Raw genomic sequence first — 14296 nt, 5'->3', positions numbered from 1 at the left:
GTCTGACATGGACTTCTTCAGAACCCAGAGAACCTCTTATCCTCTTCCAAGTTAGATTCATCTGCGAACCACGCCAGAGATCCTCCAAACTTCCTCTGAGGTCATGTCTGTATTACCGCCACCCCTCTCCGCCCTGCAGTACCCACCCAAGTAAGCAGCTCCATGTCCCACATAAAACTTTTCAGTTACTTGTGTGCCTGGAGAAAGTCAGATCACTGTCGTCTCGTACCACCTCCATGGTCTCATCATCTTCAGTCTCCCATTCCCCATCATCTTCATCCTCTTCCACATCATTCAGGAGGTCATCTGGCCAGAGACACGGAGAGTAAAAGGTTACAGGATCAATTCCCATCTTAGCACATCACTGTCTGTAAGTCTGAGCTAATCCTCTCCAGGAATTGGGGGGGGGGGGGGGCAACCCACAACAGAGACATAATGATGTCGTGTTAATGTCACTGGACTAGTCACCCAGAACCCCAGGCCAATTTTCTGGGGAGGTGGGTTTGAATGCCACTGTGGTAGATGGTGCAATTTGAATTCAATAACAAAAACCTAAAACAAAGAGCTACCCTAATTGAGCACATGAGATTACTGTTGATTAGTGAACCTGATGTTTGTTTTTATCAATGTTATTTCGGGAGAGAAATCTGCTAGCCTTGACAATCTACTCATAGTGACTCCAGACCCAACAATGTGCCCTCTGGGCAGTTTGGTTAAGCAATAAATGATGCCCCAGATTCAATGAACAACTTTTTAAAAAGTCCACCACTGGTAACAATCTCACAAATGGCGGCTGTGGGAAATCTGCACCACAATGATAATGTTTAGGAGGCAGTGTTGGACTGGGGTGTACAAAGTTAAAAATCACACAACACCAGGTTATAGTCCAACAGGTTTATCTGGATGCGTTAGCTTTCAGAGCGCTGCTCCTTCATCAGGTGGTTGTGGAGCAGGACCACAAGACACAGAATTTACAGCAAAAGATTATTTTAATTTTGTCCACAATGAGCAGGCACAAGTGATGGTTCTTGCAATCACTTGACAGGTCACATGACATTGAACTATTCCTGCTAGTACATCATACTCTGCAAATATCTCAGCAGGATAATGCAGCATTTTGTGCATAATTTAGTCAAGCCACAGTGCAGCAGCATTCTCACAATGAGAAGCTTCTGGATTCAAACCCCATGTCCAGGTAACACTGAGCATAACAGTGCATCAGGCTCGCCAAGCCCTGTCTCTTCCTCACTCTCCCACATAGCCCTCGCATCTTCCTCACTGCCAGGGTACAGCCCTCACGCACACAGATCTTAACATCTCATCTCTGTATTATCTCCCCACTATCAGCCCCCATAACATCTATCCTCTCCACCTCTACCATATACATTTAACATCCTTTCCACCATATATGCACCCCTTAATGCCTTTCCATTTATCCTGCCCCCACCCCTCACCCAATATGTTCACCCCCTCAACACATCCAATCCAATCTATATGTTCACCTCCTCCATGTCCACCCCCTCTCCCTGCACATTTAACCCCTGCCCCTCCATATGTCAACCCTCCAATGTCCACCCCCTCTGCCAGCACATTTAATACCCACCCCCCACTCTGTACGTTCACCCCCTCTCCCCGTACACTCTCACCCTCTGCTTGTACATACACCCCTCTCCCTGTACGTTCACCCTCTCTTTGTACTCACACCCCTCTCCCTGTACATTTACCCACTCTCTGTATGCACACCCCTCTCCCTGTACGTTTACCCCCTCTCTGTATGCACACCCCTCTCCTGGTACATTTACCCCCTCTCCTGGTACATTTACCCCCTCTCTATACCCACACCCCTCTCCCTGTACGTTTACCCCCTCTCTATACATTCAACCCCTCTCTCTGTATGATTACCCTCCCCGTTCATCCCCTCTCCCTGTACGGTTACTCTCTCTCTTTATTCATCCCCTCTCCGTATACATTTACCCCACTCTCTCTACGTTTACCCTACTCTCTGTATACAGTTACCCCTCACTCCCTATATGCTCACCTCCCTGCTCCCTATACATTTACCCCTCCACTACCCCCCTCGCTCCCTATACGTTTAACCCCCTGCTCCCTATACGCTTAACCCCCCCGCCCCCCATATGCTCACCCCTGCTCCCTATACATTTACCCCTCACTCCCTATACGCTCACCCCCCCACTCCGTATATGCTCACCTCCCTGCTCCCCCCTCGCTCCCTATATGTTCACCCCCCACTCCCTATACGTTTACCCCCCGCTCCCTATACACTCAATCCCCTGCCCCCCATATGCTCACCCCCCCTCTCCCTGTACGTTCACTCCCCCCTCTCCCTGTACGTTCACTCCCCCCTCTCCCTGTATGTTCACTCCCCCCCCTCCCTGTACGTTCACCCCCACCCCCTGTACATTTACTTTCACCCCCTATATGTTCACCCCTCCCTCCCTATATGTTCACCCCCCCGTGTGTACGTTCACCGCCCTCTCCCTATATGTTCACCCCCCCAAATGTTCACCCTCCCTCTCCCTATACGTTCACCCCCTCCCCCATACGTTCACCCCGCTCTCCGTGTATGCTCACCCCCTATATGTTCACCTCCCTCTCCCTATATGTTCACCTCCCTCTCCCTATATGTTCATCCCCCCGTACATTCACCCCCCTCTCCCTGTACATTCACCCCCTCCTCCTGTATGTTCACCCTGTTCCTATATGTTCACCCCCCACACGTTCACCCCCTCAGCCTATACGTTCACCCTCCCTCCCCTATATGTTCACCCTCCTCCCCCTGCACATTCACCCTCCCTCTCCCTATACGCTCACCCCCTATATGTTCACCCCCCTCTCCCTAAATGTTCACCCCCCTCTCCCTAAATGTTCACCTCCCTCTCCCTAAATGTTCACCCCCCGTACATTCACCCCCTCCCCCTGTACGTTCACCCCGTTCCTATATGTTCACCCCCTCAGCTTATACTTTCACCATCCCTCCCCTATATGTTCACCCCTACCCCTATACGTTCACCCCCTCTCCCTATACGTTCACCCCCACCCCTGTATGTTCAGCCCCTCTCCATGTACATTCACCCCCCATATGTTCGCCCCACTCTCCCTATACGTTCGCCCCACTCTCCCTATACATTCACCCCCATAGTTCTCCCCTCTCCCTATACATTCACCCCCTCTCCCTATAAGTTCACCCTCCCATACGTTCACCCCTCTCCCTATACGTTCACCCTCCCCTCCCATACGTTCACCCTCCCCTCCCTATACATTCATCCCCATACATTCACCATCTCCCAATATGTTCACCCCCCCATACGTTCACCCTCCTCTCCCTATATGTTCACTCCCCCTCTCCCTATACATTCACCCTCCTCTCACTACACATCCACCCCCTCTCCCTATATGTTCACCCCCCATACGTTCACCACTCTCCCTATATGTTCACCCCCTCTCCCTATACGTTCACTCCCCCTCTCCCTATATGTTCACCCCCTTCTGTTTAAGTTCACCCCTTTCTCCCTATTCGTTCACCCCTTCTCCCTATACGTTCACCCCTTCTCCCTATACGTTCACCCCCATACGTTCACCCTCTCCCCCATACGCTCACCCCCATATGTTCCCCCTCTCCCTATATGTTTCCCCTCCCTATATGTTTACCCCCTATATGTTCACCTCTCCCTATATGCTCACCCCCCTCCCCTGTATATTCACCCCCCATATGTTCACCCTGTATGTTCACCCCTCTCCCTATCTGTTCACCCCCCTCCCTATACGCTAACCCCCATACATTCACTCGCCCATACTTTCACCCCCTCTCCATACGTTCGCCCCCTCTCCCTATACGTTCACTCCCCCTCACCCTATACGTTCACCCCCTCCACGCTCACCCCCCTCTCTGCATTCACCCTCCTTCCCTGCACGTTCACCCCCCCCATATGTTCACCCCCCCATACGTGCACCCCCCTCCCTATACATTCACCCCCCATATGTTCACCCCCCTCTCCATACATTCACCCCTTTGCCCTATATGTTCACTCCCCCTTCCCTATACGTTCACACCCCCTATATGTTCACCCCCTCCACGTTCACACCCTCCTTGCATGTTCATCCCCTCTCCCTACACGTTCACCCCCCCCTACACGTTCACCCCCCCACACGTTCATCCCCCATACATTCACCCCTTTTCCCTATACGTTCACCCCCTAAACGTACATGCCCCCTATATGTTCACCCCCTTCCCTATACGTGCACCCCCCTCTCCCTATACGTGCACCCCCCTATGTTCACCCCATCCATATACGTTCACCCTCCTCTCTCTATACATTCAGCCCCTCTCCCTATATGTTCACCCCCTCTCCCTATACGTTCACCCTCCCCTCCCTATACGTTCACCCCTCTCCCTATATGTTCACCCCCCTCTCCCTATACGTTCACCCCCTCCCTATACGTTCACTCCCCCCCTCCCTATACGGTCACCCCCCACGTTCACCCCCTCTCCCTATACGTTCACCCCCCCCCCCATATATTCACCCCTCCCTATATATTCACCCCCTCTCCCTATACCTGCACCCCCCTCTCCCTATACCTGCACCCCCCCTCTCCCTACACCTGCACCCCCCCTCTCCCTACACCTGCACCCCCCCTCTCCCTACACCTGCACCCCCCCTCTCCCTACACCTGCACCCCCCCTCTCCCTACACCTGCACCCCCCCTCTCCCTACACCTGCACCCCCCCTCTCCCTACACCTGCACCCCCCCTCTCCCTACACCTGCACCCCCCCTCTCCCTACACCTGCACCCCCCCTCTCCCTACACCTGCACCCCCCCTCTCCCTACACCTGCACCCCCCCTCTCCCTACACCTGCACCCCCCCTCTCCCTACACCTGCACCCCCCCTCTCCCTACACCTGCACCCCCCCTCTCCCTACACCTGCACCCCCCCTCTCCCTACACCTGCACCCCCCCTCTCCCTACACCTGCACCCCCCCCTCTCCCTACACCTGCACCCCCCCTCTCCCTACACCTGCACCCCCCCTCTCCCTACACCTGCACCCCCCCTCTCCCTACACCTGCACCCCCCCTCTCCCTACACCTGCACCCCCCCTCTCCCTACACCTGCACCCCCCCTCTCCCTACACCTGCACCCCCCCTCTCCCTACACCTGCACCCCCCCTCTCCCTACACCTGCACCCCCCCTCTCCCTACACCTGCACCCCCCCTCTCCCTACACCTGCACCCCCCCTCTCCCTACACCTGCACCCCCCCTCTCCCTACACCTGCACCCCCCCTCTCCCTACACCTGCACCCCCCCTCTCCCTACACCTGCACCCCCCCTCTCCCTACACCTGCACCCCCCCTCTCCCTACACCTGCACCCCCCCTCTCCCTACACCTGCACCCCCCCTCTCCCTACACCTGCACCCCCCCTCTCCCTACACCTGCACCCCCCCTCTCCCTACACCTGCACCCCCCCTCTCCCTACACCTGCACCCCCCCTCTCCCTACACCTGCACCCCCCCTCTCCCTACACCTGCACCCCCCCTCTCCCTACACCTGCACCCCCCCTCTCCCTACACCTGCACCCCCCCTCTCCCTACACCTGCACCCCCCCTCTCCCTACACCTGCACCCCCCCTCTCCCTACACCTGCACCCCCCCTCTCCCTACACCTGCACCCCCCCTCTCCCTACACCTGCACCCCCCCTCTCCCTACACCTGCACCCCCCCTCTCCCTACACCTGCACCCCCCCTCTCCCTACACCTGCACCCCCCCTCTCCCTACACCTGCACCCCCCCTCTCCCTACACCTGCACCCCCCCTCTCCCTACACCTGCACCCCCCCTCTCCCTACACCTGCACCCCCCCTCTCCCTACACCTGCACCCCCCCTCTCCCTACACCTGCACCCCCCCCTCTCCCTACACCTGCACCCCCCCCTCTCCCTACACCTGCACCCCCCCCTCTCCCTACACCTGCACCCCCCCTCTCCCTACACCTGCACCCCCCTCTCCCTACACCTGCACCCCCATATGTTCACCCCTCCATATATGTTCACCCCCCTCTCCCTATACATTCACCCCCTCCCTATACGTTCACTCCCCCCCTCCCTATACGGTCACCCCCCACGTTCACCCCCTCTCCCTATACGTTCACCCCCCTCCCTATATATTCACCCCCCCTATATATTCACCCCCTCTCCCTATACCTGCACCCTCCCCTCCCTATACCTGCACCCCCCTCTCCCTATACCTGCACCCCCCTCTCCCTATACCTGCACCCCCCTCTCCCTATACCTGCACCCCCCTCTCCCTATACCTGCACCCCCATATGTTCACCCCTCCATATATGTTCACTCTCCTCTCCCTATACATTCAGCCCCTCTCTCTATACGTTCACTCCCTTCCTTATACGATTACCCCTTCCTTATACATTCACCCCCCATGTGCTCACCCATCTTCCTATATGTTCACCCCCTCTCCCTATATGTTCACCCTCCCCTCCCTATACGTTCACCCTCCCTATACGATCACCCCCTCTCCCTATACAGTCACCCCATATGTTCACCTCCTCCATATACGATCACCCTCCTCTCCCTATACGTTCACCCCCCATCCCTGCATGTTCACCCCCTCTCCCTATACGTTCACCCCCCCATCCCTGCATGTTCAGCCCCTCTCCCTATACGTTCACCTCACATCCCTGTACGTTCACCACCCTCCCTATACATTCACCCCATACGTTCACCCCCTCCCTATAGGTTCACACTCCTCTCCACATATTCATCCTCCTCTCCATATGCATTCACTCCCCCTCCCTATACATTCACCCCTTCTCCCTATACATTCACTCCTCCTCTCTATACGTTCACTCCCCCCTCCCTATACGTTCACTCCCCCCTCTCCCTATACGTTCACTCCCCCTCTACCTATACGTTCACTCCCCCTCTACCTATACGTTCACTCCCCCTATATGTTCACCCACTCCACATTCACCCCCTTCCCTGCACGGTCACCCCCCCATATGTTCATCCCCTCTCCCTATACGTTCCCCCCTCCTTATATGTTCACCCCCTCCCTATACATTCACCCCCATATGTTCACCCCCTCCCTATATGTTCACCCCCTCCCTATACGTTCATGCCCCCTATATGTTCACCCCTCCCCCTGTATGTTCACCCCCTCCCCCTGTATGTTCACTCCCCCCTCTCCCTATACATTCACCCCTCCCTCTCCCTATACATTCACCCCCCCTATATGTTCACCCCTCCCTATACGTTCAGCCCCCCATACCTTCACCCCTCCCTATACGTTCAATCCCCCCTCCCTATATGTTTACCCCCTTCTCCCTATACATTCACCTCCTCTCCCTATACGTTTACCCCCTTCTCCCTATACATTCACCCTGCAATAATTCACCCCACATACCTTCACCCCACTCTCCCTATATGCTCACCCCCATACGCTCACCTCCTTCTCCCTATACGCTCACCTCCTTCTCCCTATGCATTCACCCCCTACACATTCACCCCCTCTCCCCTATACATTCGCCCCCATATGTTCACTCCCCCTCCCCCTATACGTTCAGGCCCCCTATTTGTTCACCCCCTCTCCCTATACGTTCACCCCCCATATGTTCACTCCCCCTCCCTATATGTTCACCCCCCTCTCCCTATTTGTTCACCGCCTGTACGTTCACCCCTCCCTATATGTTCACCCCCCTCTCCCTATATGTTCACCCCCTGTACGTTCACCCCTCCCTATATGTTCACCCCCTGTACGTTCACCACCCTCTCCCTATATGTTCACCCCCTGTACGTTCACTGCTCCCTATATGTTCACCCCCCTCTCCCTATATGTTCACCCCCTGGACGTTCACCCCTTCCTATATGTTCACCCCCCTCCCCTATATGTTCACCCCTCCCTATATGTTCACCCCCTCTCCCTATATGTTCACCCCCCTCTCCCTATATGTTCACCCCCTGTACGTTCACCCCTCCCTATATGTTCACCCCCCCTCCCCTATATGTTCACCCCCCTCCCTATATGTTCACCCCCCTCTCCCTATGTGTTCACCCCTCCCTATATGTTCACCCCCCTCTCCCTATGTGTTCACCCCTCCCTATATGTTCACCCCCTGTACGTTCACCCCTCCCTATATGTTCACCCCCCTCTCCCTATATGCTCACCCCCCTCTCCCTATGTGTTCACACCCCCTCTATGTCCCTCTCCCTATGTGTTCACCCCCCTCTCCCTATGTGTCCTCTCCCTATGTGTTCACCCCCTCTATGTCCCTCTCCCTATGTGTTCACCCCCTCTATGTCCCTCTCCCTATGTGTTCACCCCATCTATGTCCCTCTTCCTATGTGTTCACCCCCCTCTCCCTATATGTTCACCCCCTCTATGTCCCTCTCCCTATATGTTCACCCCCTCTATGTCCCTCTCCCTATATGTTCACCCCCTCTATGTCCCTCTCCCTATATGTTCACCCCCCTCTCCCAATATGTTCACCCCCTCTATGTCCCTCTCCCAATATGTTCACCCCCTCTATGTCCCTCTCCCTATATGTTCACCCCCCTCTCCCTATATGTTCACCCCCCCTCTCCCTATATGTTCACCCCCCTCTACCTATATGTTCACCCCCTGTACGTTCACCCCTCCCTATATGTTCACCCCCCTCCCCTATATGTTCACCCCCTCCCTATATGTTCACCCCCCTCTCCCTTTGTGTTCACCCCTCCCTATATGTTCACCCCTCCCTATATGTTCACCCCCCTCTCCCTATGTGTTCACCCCCTGTACGTTCACCCCTCCCTATATGTTCACCCCCCTCTCCCTATGTGTTCACCCCCTCTATGTCCCTCTCCCTATGTGTTCACCCCCCTCTCCCTATGTGTCCTCTCCCTATATGTTTCACCCCCTCTATGTCCCTCTCCCTATGTGTTCACCCCCCTCTATGTCCCTCTCCCTATGTGTTCACCCCCTCTATGTCCCTCTCCCTATGTGTTCACCCCCCTCTCCCTATATGTTCACCCCCTCTATGTCCCTCTCCCTATGTGTTCACCCCCCTCTCCCTATATGTTCACCCCCTCTATGTCCCTCTCCCTATATGTTCACCCCCCTCTCCCAATATGTCACCCCCCCTATGTCCCTCTCCCTATATGTTCACCCCCCTCTCCCTATATGTTCACCCCCTCTATGTCCCTCTCCCAATATGTTCACCCCCCCTCTCCCAATATGTTCACCCCCCTCTCCCAATATGTTCACCCCCCTCTCCCAATATGTTCACCCCCCTCTCCCTATATGTTCACCCCCCCTCTCTCCCTATATGCTCACCCCCCCTCTCCCTATATGTTCACCCCCCTCTCCCTATATGTTCACCCCCCTCTCCCTATATGCTCACCCCCCTCTCCCTATATGCTCACCCCCCTCTCCCTATATGTTCACCCCCCTCTCCCTATATGCTCACACCCCCTCTATGTCCCTCTCCCTATATGTTCACCCCCCTCTCCCTATATGCTCACCCCCTCTATGTCCCTCTCCCAATATGTTCACCCCCTCTATGTCCCTCTCCCAATATGTTCACACCCCTCTATGTCCCTCTCCCAACACCCCCCCTCTCCCTATATGTTCACCCCCCTCTCCCTATATGTTCACCCCCCCTCTCCCTATATGTTCACCCCCCTCTCCCTATATGCTCACCCCCTCTATGTCCCTCTCCCTATATGTTCACCCCCCTCTCCCTATATGCTCACCCCCTCTATGTCCCTCTCCCTATATGTTCACCCCCCTCTATGTCCCTCTCCCTATATGTTCACCCCCCTCTATGTCCCTCTCCCTATATGTTCACCCCCTCTATGTCCCTCTCCCTATATGTTCACCCCCCTCTCCCTATATGTTCACCCCCTCTCCCTATATGCTCACCCCCCTCTCCCTATATGTTCACCCCCCTCTCCCTATATGCTCACCCCCCTCTCCCTATATGCTCACCCCCCTCTCCCTATATGCTCACCCCCCTCTCCCTATATGCTCACCCCCCTCTCCCTATATGCTCACCCCCCTCTCCCTATATGCTCACCCCCTCTATGTCCCTCTCCCTATATGTTCACCCCCCTCTCCCTATATGCTCACCCCCTCTATGTCCCTCTCCCAATATGTTCACCCCCTCTATGTCCCTCTCCCAATATGTTCACCCCCTCTATGTCCCTCTCCCAATATGTTCACCCCCCTCTCCCTATATGTTCACCCCCCTCTCCCTATATGTTCACCCCCCTCTCCCTATATGTTCACCCCCCTCTCCCTATATGTTCACCCCCTCTATGTCCCTCTCCCTATATGCTCACGCCCCTCTCCCTATATGCTCACCCCCCTCTCCCTATATGTTCACCCCCCTCTCCCTATATGTTCACCCCCCTCTCCCTATATGTTCACCCCCCTCTCCCTATATGCTCACCCCCTCTATGTCCCTCTCCCTATATGTTCACCCCCCTCTCCCTATATGCTCACCCCCTCTATGTCCCTCTCCCTATATGTTCACCCCCCCTCTCCCTATATGCTCACCCCCCTCTCCCTATATGTTCACCCCCCTCTCCCTATATGTTCACCCCCCTCTCCCTATATGCTCACCCCCTCTATGTCCCTCTCCCTATATGTTCACCCCCCTCTCCCTATATGCTCACCCCCTCTATGTCCCTCTCCCTATGTGTTCACCCCCCTCTCCCTATATGTTCACCCCCTCTATGTCCCTCTCCCTATATGTTCACCCCCCTCTCCCAATATGTCACCCCCCCATGTCCCTCTCCCTATATGCTCACCCCCCTCTCCTATATGTTCACCCCCCCTCTCCCTATATGTTCACCCCCCTCTCCCTATATGTTCACCCCCTCTATGTCCCTCTCCCTATATGTTCACCCCTCTCTCCCTATATGTTCACCCCTCTCTCCCTATATGTTCACCCTCCTCTCCCTATATGCTCACCCCCTCTATGTCCCTCTCCCTATATGCTCACCCCCTCTATGTCCCTCTCCCTATATGCTCACCCCCTCTATATCCCTCTCCCTATATGTTCACCCCCCTCTCCCTATATGTTCACCCCCCTCTCCCTATATGTTCACCCCCCTCTCCCTATATGTTCACCCCCCTCTCCCTATATGTTCACCCCCCTCTCCCTATATGCTCACCCCCTCTATGTCCCTCTCCCTATATGTTCACCCCCCTCTCCCTATATGCTCACCCCCTCTATGTCCCTCTCCCTATATGTTCACCCCCCTCTCCCTATATGCTCACCCCCCTCTCCCTATATGTTCACCCCCCTCTCCCTATATGCTCACCCCCTCTATGTCCCTCACCCTATATGTTCACCCCCCTCTATGTCCCTCACCCAATATGTTCACCCCCTCTATGTCCCTCTCCCAATATGTTCACCCCCCTCTCCCAATATGTTCACCCCCCTCTCCCAATATGTTCACCCCCCTCTCCCAATATGTTCACCCCCCTCTCCCAATATGTTCACCCCCCTCTCCCAATATGTTCACCCCCCTCTCCCTATATGTTCACCCCCCTCTCCCTATATGCTCACCCCCCTCTCCCTATATGCTCACCCCCCTCTCCCTATATGCTCACCCCCCTCTCCCTATATGCTCACCCCCCTCTCCCTATATGCTCACCCCCCTCTCCCTATATGCTCACCCCCCTCTCCCTATATGCTCACCCCCCTCTCCCTATATGCTCACCCCCCTCTCCCTATATGCTCACCCCCCTCTCCCTATATGCTCACCCCCCTCTCCCTATATGCTCACCCCCCTCTCCCTATATGCTCACCCCCCTCTCCCTATATGCTCACCCCCCTCTCCCTATATGCTCACCCCCTCTATGTCCCTCTCCCTATATGTTCACCCCCCTCTCCCTATATGCTCACCCCCTCTATGTCCCTCTCCCAATATGTTCACCCCCTCTATGTCCCTCTCCCAATATGTTCACCCCCCTCTCCCAATATGTTCACCCCCCTCTCCCTATATGTTCACCCCCCTCTCCCTATATGTTCACCCCCCTCTCCCTATATGTTCACCCCCCTCTCCCTATATGTTCACCCCCCTCTCCCTATATGTTCACCCCCCTCTCCCTATATGCTCACCCCCCTCTCCCTATATGCTCACCCCCTCTATGTCCCTCTCCCTATATGTTCACCCCCCTCTATGTCCCTCTCCCTATATGTTCACCCCCCTCTATGTCCCTCTCCCTATATGTTCACCCCCCTCTATGTCCGTCTCCCTATATGTTCACCCCCCTCTATGTCCCTCTCCCTATATGTTCACCCCCTCTATGTCCCTCTCCCTATATGTTCACCCCCCTCTCCCTATATGCTCACCCCCCTCTCCCTATATGTTCACCCCCCTCTCCCTATATGCTCACCCCCCTCTCCCTATATGCTCACCCCCCTCTCCCTATATGCTCACCCCCCTCTCCCTATATGTTCACCCCCCTCTCCCTATATGCTCACCCCCTCTATGTCCCTCTCCCTATATGTTCACCCCCCTCTCCCTATATGCTCACCCCCTCTATGTCCCTCTCCCAATATGTTCACCCCCTCTATGTCCCTCTCCCAATATGTTCACCCCCTCTATGTCCCTCTCCCAATATGTTCACCCCCCTCTCCCAATATGTTCACCCCCCTCTCCCAATATGTTCACCCCCCTCTCCCAATATGTTCACCCCCCTCTCCCAATATGTTCACCCCCCCTCTATGTCCCTCTCCCTATATGCTCACCCCCCTCTCCCTATATGCTCACCCCCCTCTCCCTATATGCTCACCCCCCTCTCCCTATATGTTCACCCCCCTCTCCCTATATGCTAACCCCCCTCTCCCTATATGCTCACCCCCTCTATGTCCCTCTCCCTATATTTTCACCCCCTCTCCCTATATGTTCACCCCCTCTATGTCCCTCTCCCTATATGCTCACCCCCTCTCCCTATATGCTCACCCCCCTCTCCCTATATGTTCACCCCCCTCTCCCTATATGTTCACCCCCCTCTCCCTATATGTTCACCCCCCTCTCCCTATATGCTCACTCCCTATATGTTCACCCCCCTCTCCCTATATGCTCACCCCCTCTATGTCCCTCTCCCTATATGTTCACCCCCCTCTCCCTATATGCTCACCCCCTCTCCCTATATGTTCACCCCCCTCTCCCTATATGCTCACATATGTTCACCCCCCTCTCCCTATATGCTCACCCCCCTCTCCCTATATGCTCACCCCCTCTATGTCCCTCTCCCTATATGCTCACCCCCCTCTCCCTATATGCTCACCCCCCTCTCCCTATATGCTCACCCCCTCTATGTCCCTCTCCCAATATGTTCACCCCCCTCTATGTCCCTCTCCCAATATGTTCACCCCCCCTCTATGTCCCTCTCCCAATATGTTCACCCCCCTCTCCCTATATGCTCACTCCCTATATGTTCACCCCCCTCTCCCTATATGCTCACTCCCTATATGTTCACCCCCCTCTCCCTATATGCTCACTCCCCTATATGTTCACCCCCCCTCTCCCTATATGCTCACTCCCTATATGTTCACCCCCCTCTCCCTATATGCTCACCCCCTCTATGTCCCTCTCCCTATATGTTCACCCCCCTCTCCCTATATGCTCACCCCCCCCTCCCTATATGTTCACCCCCCTCTCCCTATATGTTCACCCCCCTCTCCCTATATGCTCACCCCCTCTATGTCCCTCTCCCTATATGCTCACCCCCCTCTCCCTATATGCTCACCCCCCTCTCCCTATATGTTCACCCCCCTCTATGTCCCTCTCCCAATATGTTCACCCCCCTCTATGTCCCTCTCCCAATATGTTCACCCCCCTCTATGTCCCTCTCCCAATATGTTCACCCCCCTCTATGTCCCTCTCCCAATATGTTCACCCCCCTCTATGTCCCTCTCCCAATATGTTCACCCCCCTCTATGTCCCTCTCCCAATATGTTCACCCCCCTCTATGTCCCTCTCCCAATATGTTCACCCCCCTCTATGTCCCTCTCCCTATATGCTCACTCCCTATATGTTCACCCCCCTCTCCCTATATGCTCACTCCCTATATGTTCACCCCCCTCTCCCTATATGCTCACCCCCCCTCTCCCTATATGCTCACCCCCCTCTCCCTATATGCTCACCCCCCTCTCCCTATATGCTCACCCCCTCTCCCTATATGCTCACCCCCCTCTCCCTATATGCTCACCCCCTCTATGTCCCTCTCCCTATATTTTCACCCCCTCTCCCTATATGTTCACCCCCTCT

At 55.4% G+C, this 14296-nt stretch overlaps 1 protein-coding gene across 1 annotated transcript in view; it reads right to left on the bottom strand.

Annotated features, from left to right (window-relative positions):
• Nucleotides 1-14296, bottom strand: part of aamp (angio-associated, migratory cell protein) — a 49290-nt gene that overhangs the window by 27609 nt on the left and 7385 nt on the right. Inside the window, exon 2 of the mRNA XM_072580039.1 lies at nucleotides 190-306. Coding sequence (XP_072436140.1) covers nucleotides 190-306 — 117 coding nt within the window. The remainder of the gene's footprint in view (nucleotides 1-189; nucleotides 307-14296) is intronic.

The sequence above is a fragment of the Chiloscyllium punctatum genome, chromosome 10 (assembly GCF_047496795.1).
Source record: "Chiloscyllium punctatum isolate Juve2018m chromosome 10, sChiPun1.3, whole genome shotgun sequence".
Classification (NCBI taxonomy): Eukaryota; Metazoa; Chordata; class Chondrichthyes; order Orectolobiformes; family Hemiscylliidae; genus Chiloscyllium; species Chiloscyllium punctatum.
The sequence above is the reverse complement of the archived record's forward strand: the minus strand, read 5'-3'. Positions and strand labels throughout refer to the sequence as shown.